The following is an 8,158-nucleotide window of genomic DNA, read 5'->3' as shown; positions in this document are numbered from 1 at the left end:
CATAAGGAATTAAAAGCATCATTGCAGAATATCATTCATGGAAACCATCGATGCTACTATTCAATATGAATTGTAAAAGGTATGAATTTCTTTTTTTAATTAAATTATTATATGTTACGATAGTAAAATATAAAGACAATCTTTGCACTTTATTTCTGCTTGTCCAAATTTCTACATGATTTATTACTTTTTTATTTATGTAATTATTATTGTTATTTATGTATATATAAAATACATTAAATAGGAAAATTATTACCTACTATGTAATATTTGTATTAACTTATAGTTAAAATATTTTGTGTAAATTATTGTGTGATGAAAAAGTGAAAAATTATCACATTGTTACATGTTGTATTTGATATCAGTCTTTTGTGATAAACTGAATACGTTACATAAATGTTGAAATGTACATAAATGTAACGTGTTAGATATTATATTAAAAACTTGATTGAAATTTTAACGAAACAGTTTTTTGAGAAAATATATATTGAAATATTTATAGGATCAATTTTTATTAAGAGATTTAAGTATTTAAAAGAGTTCAGTTATCATAAAATTTGATAATAATTCAATTGTATAATATTTATTGTATAACTTTACAGAATTACTAATTGTTATTTTTCTTCTTCTTTTCCAAAAATAAATAAAAGAACTGCAGTCAAAAAAGATACGATAAATATAACATGTTATATAAACAATTGCGTTTCAATAAAATGAAAATAGTGATAAAAATGAAAGAAAGATAAGCAAGACATTTATTACCATTCTCAAAACATTTCCTTATTTTTCTCTATCCAAAGTAAACAATTACATTATGTGCATTACATTTATACTTACTCTTAATCATTTCATTCATTTATCAACTTTTTCAAAACCTTTGGAATCCCTTTTATGTGAACTTTTTATACCGTCATTGCACGCAGAAAATTAAAGTAGGCTGCCGAAGTTTTGCAAACCTACAATAATTTTTTCATTTTCAAGAATTTTTGCAACAATGAATAAAAAAAATATAATAATATATATTAAGATTTACATCGCAAAATGCTTGAAGAGAAAGATCCAATATCTTGGCCCCAGACAGACTTGATGGTCGACTGGCTCTAAGTATGATTGTCTTTATATTTTTCGCCACTTCCGTTGGAAAATCGTACCATGGTATGAAATATGATGTTTCTCTTATTCTCTCACTCTTTTTAATATGAAATTATATTTCAAGAAAAATAAAAATTAACTTAAATTTATTCGACGACAGAATAATTGTATGAGAAAATATACCTCTTGTTTGAGACGATCACCAATAAACGATATTATGAACACATTTACAAAAATGGACGTCATTAAAACAAAGTACGTTACTGTGCTCAATGTTTTGTGATCTTCCAATTCCTAAAAATATTTTTAATTTTCTTGATTCATTTCTTTCCTTTTTTTTTCTACTTTTTTAATTAAATACTATTTTTGTTATACCATAATTACACCAAATTCTAAGAAACATATTATGATGGTGCAGCCAAGCATTTCCGATAAAAACACGATGCTCAGTGATTCTCCAACCCGTGCAGAGTATCTAAAATTGATTTTTTATCACGAAATAAAAGCATATAAAAATCAATAGCCAATCGAATCGACGAAATAATTTATCACACGTGAAAAAGCAGAATCCTGATGACAAAATTTAAAAAAAAAAAATAGGAGGATCGTGTATAAACGTAAGAACGATAAGTATTTATAAAAAATTTTATAAAAAAACGTTATTACATAAAATTAAACAAATAGCCAATGAGCAAACCATATCGCTCTATTAAACTAGTAAACATAAACTGATAATTATATTTTTTTAATCAAATATTATGTACAACATAATGTATAACTGATAATTATATTTTTTTTAATCAAATATTATGTACAACATAATATATACTTACTCGATTGCTTTCAGATGTGATTGAACGATGTCGATAACACGATCATGCAAATCCCGATTATTCCACTTGCAAAGCGTCTTGATCTTTCTATTGGTGACCTCGAACAGACCGCAGCAGTGCATGGTTATAGAGGCGATCAAGCTGTAAGTGCCACAATTCGTGGACAAAATAATACTGCTGATGAATATTTGCAATACGAAAGTCATCTCGTAAATCGGCGAATCCTCGATTACGAAGAAAACGTAGTCGCTCAAATAAGGCAATGGTATCTGAGTCGTGTTGTCCTCCTTGACGATCCTTTCCGATATCAGGGGCAAGATAATGTGATAGGGCAAAGCGCCGGTATAACTAAGGCTCAAATACACGATTGTGAAGAATCGGCCTATCTTTGCAGTGTTCATCATTACCAACCGATCTTCTTCGCATTCCACGTCTCTGTATTGTATCTCCATCTCCATCAACCAAAATCGGATCTCCTCTCTGTTAATGATAATCGTCCAAAATTTAATGATCGCCAAAAGGCTGAAAATCTGTGCGGCAATCACTTTCATGTATTTGGTCAGATTTTCGCAATCGAAGTAAGTATAGATCACGTGCGGTAGTAAGAGGAAACACATGAGAAAGAAGACAATTCCTATCTGAACGTAAAATTTTACGTTATCTATGAACGTGTTCCTCCTAGGCCAGATTCCGATCAGTGTCAATAATGTCTTGGCGACGTGTACTGTGTATTCTGCGTCCGATTTGTAATGAATGTTACGATAATTCGTGGTATTTTCCATCTCCTAGCCCGTATCGTTCGATAACACGATTTTCTGATTCTCCTGTGCACGATGGAAAACCTGCTCGATGGAAAACTCTTTTTAAGTGATCGCGAACGACTGCGAAAAGCGAATGGCGTTGGGCGGCCATTGGCGCTTGCGTGGAAAGCCAAAACCATTGGTCAGCAACTGTTATTATTTCGTGAAAATTTAATGGGAAAATTTTTTTCGGAAAAAAAAGAAAATTCAAAGATTCGAACAATTTATTTCGCGTGAAAACTGTATTATCAGGCATCAAATGAAATACTTACTGACCGGAAGTGCAGTACAAGCTACGATTTACTGTCCACTTTGAAGCAAGATCGTATCACTTGTATCTTGCATAAATAAATCGCGATTCGAAGTTTACCTGTATTTTGATCATTTTCTTATAACGTCCCTGCGATTTTGTTGCAACATTTTCTCAACTCAATTTGATCAATTTATGTTTTTTTATATTTCTTCTTGCAGGGAAGAAGAAAATTATCTGCAGGGTAGGGGCAGTAGTGCTTTCTTTCGACATGAGCTAACACTTATGAGTCATTTTGCCACGAGCAATATTGTAACTTTTATATAACTTTGATAAATAGAAACAAAATTTTTTGTTGTTAGTTAATCCTCTTGAACTGCAATTTTCAATCGAGCACTGATTCGAAGAATGCAATTATCAATTGACACTCGTAAGATAAGACAATTTCTTTTTTTAACTGTGTTGCGAAAGCATGATAGCCACCTATGATTAGTATTGTCGTAATTCGAGTATTGATTACAGTACCGTTACGGTAGCTATTAGTTAAACCTTCATCGTGTACCATGGAGAACGACAATCAAAGTAAAAATTCCCAAAATGAGTTTATAAACATTTTATAGGTATTATTCGGGACATAACGAAAAAATTTAAACATCTTTTACGTTTTCAGAATCGGCATGGACGATAGAAAAGGGCACAATGACTATGTTTATAGCCGAGGTGATAGGTACTGGGATTCTTCTGTTCATTGGTTGTATGGGTTCTATTGGAACAATGGGACCGATATTACCGCCACCATTACAAACGTCCATGGCGTTTGGTATGACTGTCAATCTTCTGATTATGGTAAATATGTATCAGATTTTAAAGGGAAAAAAAAGTGACAGATTATGATATTCTCATTATATATTACCGTAATAATATATAGCAATAGAAAATTTTTATTAACACAGATGTTGGGACACATAAGTGGTGCACATTTAAATCCCGCTGTCACGATAGGAGCGGTTATTCTAGGAATTAAAACTATCCCTACAGGAATCCTTTATGCAATCGCGCAATTCATTGGAGCAACTATTGGATATGGACTATTAATGGTAAATTTTTAATTCATTATGTTATGCACTTCATTACTTGTCCTTCGTTCCTTGTGTTATTGGATATACGACACTTTTTCACCTACGCATATATAAAATGCACTAAATAGAAAAATTAAATATTACATTAATACTTATTCTTTATTATTTACAATTAAAATATTTTGTGTGGTTAAAAAATGAAAATCACTTATATGTGTTTGACAGAATTTTATGATAAACCGATCACAAGTATATCATTAGTATAAATGTTAGATATTATATTGAACATTTAATTGAAATTTTAACAGACGATAACTCCATCCGAATTGCTCAACGATGGACGTTCAAACGTGACAATTGGACATTGCGTAACCGTTGTGCATCCTGGAATCAGTATCACGCAGGCTATTATAGTCGAAATTCTTTGCACATCCTTTATACTTTGCGCAGCATGCGCCACTTGGGATCCAAGATGCGCCCATACCACAGATTCTACAGCAATCAGATTCGGTTTCTCTGTTGTTGGAGTTTCACTTGCAGCAGTACACAATTTGAATTAAAATATAATAGCCTAAAAAAAATCATCATAATTAGAAGAAAAGTAGGAAATATATATATATATATATATATTTTTTTTTAGAGTCCTTATACCGGCTGTAGTATGAATCCTGCGCGTACTTTCGGCCCAGCTTTTTGGAACGGGAATTGGACGAATCAATGGGTGAGCTTAATTCTCAAAAACATAAATAAACATAATTTATTTGCTCGTTTAGAGATTTATACAAGTCTTTCTAACATATTATATTTCATATAATCTCTACATCTTCAAGCTTAGCCTTCATCAATGTGATAAGAAATAAGTTTCCGCACTTACGTTTCTCTTATTAACCTTATCGATTTAGAGATGTTACCCAATAGATTTAAAGAAAAGAGTAGTGTAAATATTGATCCACTGTGATTAGATTACATAACGATAATAATTTTTTTCTTTTTCCATAAAAATTTTATCCAGATTTACTGGTTCGGGCCGTGTGCTGGAGCTTTTCTTGGAACATATATTTATGTATATCTTTTTGCGGAGAAGAAAGAGAACAGAAATGAATGTCTCGAATTTATAGAATTAAAAGCAATTAATGATGACGCAAATTATAGTGAAAAAATCAATAAAAAAGAGGAAAATCTCGAAGAAAATTTAGGATAAATAGAGAAGCTGTTTAATGATCGTTAAGGTATGATAATACATTATCGATAGTCAATAATAGTCTTCCATCTTTGCTTCCATGATATTCGAAATAGTTAATGACGCCACCACAGATGTCGCTGCATGCTACAAGATGGCACGTATCTTTGTATCTCATTTATTTCATGTTATATTTCTTTTTTCTATTTATACTAAAACAAATTTCATATTAATTATACATTTTATTATCTGATTATATAATATATATTTCTTTATCTGATTACATAAATATAACTTTCATATTATCTATTTCATGTAATATATATATATAAATATGCGTATGAAATAAGTAAGATAATGACTTTAATTATTTTATATTTATTAATAATATAAAAATATATAAGGAAATGGTATATATTTAAATTATTTTATAAGAATTCTCTATTACTAATTAAAAAATTTATTTGTTTGTAAACGAAAAATATATTATAATTAAAATCAATTGAAGTTAGATATTTTCCTAAATAATAATAATATTTATAAAAATGAAATATTTTTAATGAAATGAAAGCAAATTCTATTTAAAACTATTCTAGTTTTTCAATAATTTCAGCATTGATAATTTAAACAAATTTAAGCAATATATTCATAATCATATACATATAATCAGAATATAATGACTATAATAGTACTAGAATATCGCATCACAACTTAAAAATTATTGTAATAATAATAATAATAATAATTCGAATTAATAATAGTTCATAAAGACTTTTAGAATTTTATTAATCTAATCATATTCCATTTTTCAAACTTGAATTAATATAATACATATATATTAAAAAACATAAATTCAACTAATTAAAACAGCAATTTTATAAAAATTAAAAAAATTTTATTTTTCTGTTTTTAATTGTTTTTTTTTCTTTATTATTTTTAATCATTTTTAGTAACAGAAATAAAATTTATTCAAATTTGTAATAAATAGTACATAATCACGTACAATCTTGATGTTTGCTAAAAAACTAGATCATCCATACAACGATTGATAAACATAATTTAGAAACATAGATCTCTGAAAACAAGATTTAGAAATACTATAAACTGTATCAAGACATATAAAGACGTTGATCCTTAGCTATAGTTATACTTATTTCTAAATATATTCGATGACCTAGTGATTGCATAAATATTAAATTCACAATATTCAATTCACGATGATTTAAATTATACCAAATTTTACTAAATTATAGTAACAAAATTACAAAATATCTAACTTAACCTTATCTAACTAAATTTTTTTAATTGACCATTAGTATATGTATATATATATTCCTCTTTATTGTCTAATTAGATTCAGTTCTCATTTCTAGTCAACTAATTAAAGCAATATAATTATATATTAAATCTGTATGCAGCTATAGAAAGTATTGTTCCGGAATGCTTCCATGTGCCTGAGAAAGCAGATTAAAAACGTTAGGAAACACCCGGTCTGCATTTGACTGAATGTATCGACCGACATCCTGTTCTATTCTTGCCTCTTTCAGATTATGCACATGTAATACGAACATCTGCGTATTATTTTACATATGTATTTATGTACATATATATCCAGTTTTATAAACCAGTTTCATAGCTTGTCCCTTTCATCTGATCTCTTGTTCCCATAAAGTTAGCTCGAAAAATATACAAAAGATCCTGCAGAATTTGTGGGAATGTGACATATCTTGATTATAATATTTTTTAATCGAAATACGATGCTTTTAAATAGCAACACGTATTTGAAAAATCGATAGATATGTGAAATCTATATTATGTAATAATATATGTCCCTTGCATAATAAGAAGAAATGCTATTGGTTTCCTTAATATTGATAATATTACCATTATATAATATAATAAATGCAATGTATAAATGTAATAAAATTATATAATTAATATGTCTAAAATTAGAATTTCCATCTTCAATGTTGGAATATTAATTTATTATAATAAATTTATATAAATATAAAACTGATATAATCAAATTTAATAATTTGCTCTGTCTTTTGTTTTTCTACAAATATTGTCAATCAAAATGATAAAAATGTTCATTTGTACAAAGAATATAAATATCGTTACATACAACATATTGTGTCGTATTCACAAACATGATGATATTGCATCATATGAATCCATTTTTATAATTACACTTTTGAATTATTCCTTCACCTATATTAATTAGTTTCAGTTTTCTACTTTTTAGCAAAAAAAATTATCGTAAAAAGTTCATTCGTAATTTTAATGTATCAAGCATCTATTCTATTATATATATCTTGTTCCATCAATGAATATTGAGTATCAACACCAACAGATGTCGCAAAACTGTAGGCCCACTTAGGATCGTATACTATATTCTGTTTTAGGGTTCCAATAGAAATATATAATAGAAAAATAGAATAACACAATAGAAAAAATATATTAATTATTTATAACAAATTTCATTTATAAGTAAAAAATTATAGATATTGATTACTATTTTAATTAATTGAAAAATGAGAGAGAAAAATATAAATACTTTTTTAAATATTATTTCAAGATATTTGTTTCTCCTTTATTCTTTATGTTTATATTAATTATGATTTTACATAAGATTTTAGATCTTTATATTTGTATAATTTTTTTTAACTCGAATTATTATTTTGAATCCCAATTGATATTTAAATTTTATATACATATCATATTATATGTACATAATCAATGCCATACAATTTTTATCGAGTTTCTCAATTACATTATTTTAATAAATATATTAAAACAATAAATTTTTTTATTCTTTTTTATTCATCTTTTTATACTATTGTCAGAATGAAATTTGTTTCTATAATTCATATCATCGAAGAAAAAGATCAAAATAATATCTTTAGCTAAGCATATTCATCTTA

The 8,158-nt window shown here is 27.7% G+C and overlaps 2 protein-coding genes across 4 annotated transcripts; one reads left to right on the top strand and one right to left on the bottom strand.

Annotated features, from left to right (window-relative positions):
* Positions 1-673: 673 nt before the first annotated feature.
* Positions 674-3,104, bottom strand: LOC725205 (odorant receptor 1). Its single transcript, XM_026439127.1, has 5 exons — positions 1,926-3,104; positions 1,468-1,567; positions 1,276-1,386; positions 1,034-1,189; positions 674-956 (listed from the first exon to the last, which is right to left on the bottom strand). Exons 1-5 carry the CDS (start codon positions 2,705-2,707, stop codon positions 903-905), a joined length of 1,203 nt encoding a protein of 400 aa, XP_026294912.1. The 5' UTR covers positions 2,708-3,104; the 3' UTR covers positions 674-902.
* On the top strand, positions 1,942-5,310 carry LOC725165 (aquaporin AQPAe.a). Of its 3 annotated transcripts, none has more exons than XM_016918054.2 (6): positions 1,942-2,068; positions 3,646-3,821; positions 3,929-4,072; positions 4,363-4,596; positions 4,695-4,775; positions 5,067-5,310. In XM_016918054.2, exons 2-6 carry the CDS (start codon positions 3,675-3,677, stop codon positions 5,253-5,255), a joined length of 795 nt encoding a protein of 264 aa, XP_016773543.1. In that variant the 5' UTR covers positions 1,942-2,068; positions 3,646-3,674; the 3' UTR covers positions 5,256-5,310. The 3 variants fall into 3 exon arrangements, with proteins under 3 accessions (XP_016773543.1, XP_016773544.1, XP_001121043.2); XM_016918055.2 differs by lacking the exon at positions 1,942-2,068 and adding an exon at positions 2,385-2,503; XM_001121043.5 differs by lacking the exon at positions 1,942-2,068 and adding an exon at positions 3,426-3,557.
* The last annotated feature ends 2,848 nt before the right edge of the window (positions 5,311-8,158 follow it).

This window comes from Apis mellifera, linkage group LG2, assembly GCF_003254395.2.
Source record: "Apis mellifera strain DH4 linkage group LG2, Amel_HAv3.1, whole genome shotgun sequence".
NCBI classification, from domain to species: domain Eukaryota; kingdom Metazoa; phylum Arthropoda; class Insecta; order Hymenoptera; family Apidae; genus Apis; species Apis mellifera.
This window is presented reverse-complemented; position numbering and strand designations above follow the sequence as displayed.

Excerpts from the sequence above, each read along its gene's own strand:
- LOC725165 (XM_001121043.5), top strand. Across the intron at positions 3,822-3,928 it reads CTGTCAATCTTCTGATTATG|ATGTTGGGACACATAAGTGG; the intron begins GTAAATATGTAT and ends TTATTAACACAG. Across the intron at positions 4,597-4,694 it reads TTGGAGTTTCACTTGCAGCA|AGTCCTTATACCGGCTGTAG; the intron begins GTACACAATTTG and ends ATTTTTTTTTAG.
- LOC725205 (XM_026439127.1), bottom strand. The coding sequence starts at position 2,707 with ATGGAAAATACCACGAATTATCGTAACATTCATTACAAATCGGACGCA. Across the intron at positions 1,568-1,925 it reads TCACATCTGAAAGCAATCGA|ATACTCTGCACGGGTTGGAG; the intron begins GTAAGTATATAT and ends AATCAATTTTAG. Across the intron at positions 957-1,033 it reads CTCTTCAAGCATTTTGCGAT|GTTTGCAAAACTTCGGCAGC; the intron begins GTAAATCTTAAT and ends AAATTATTGTAG.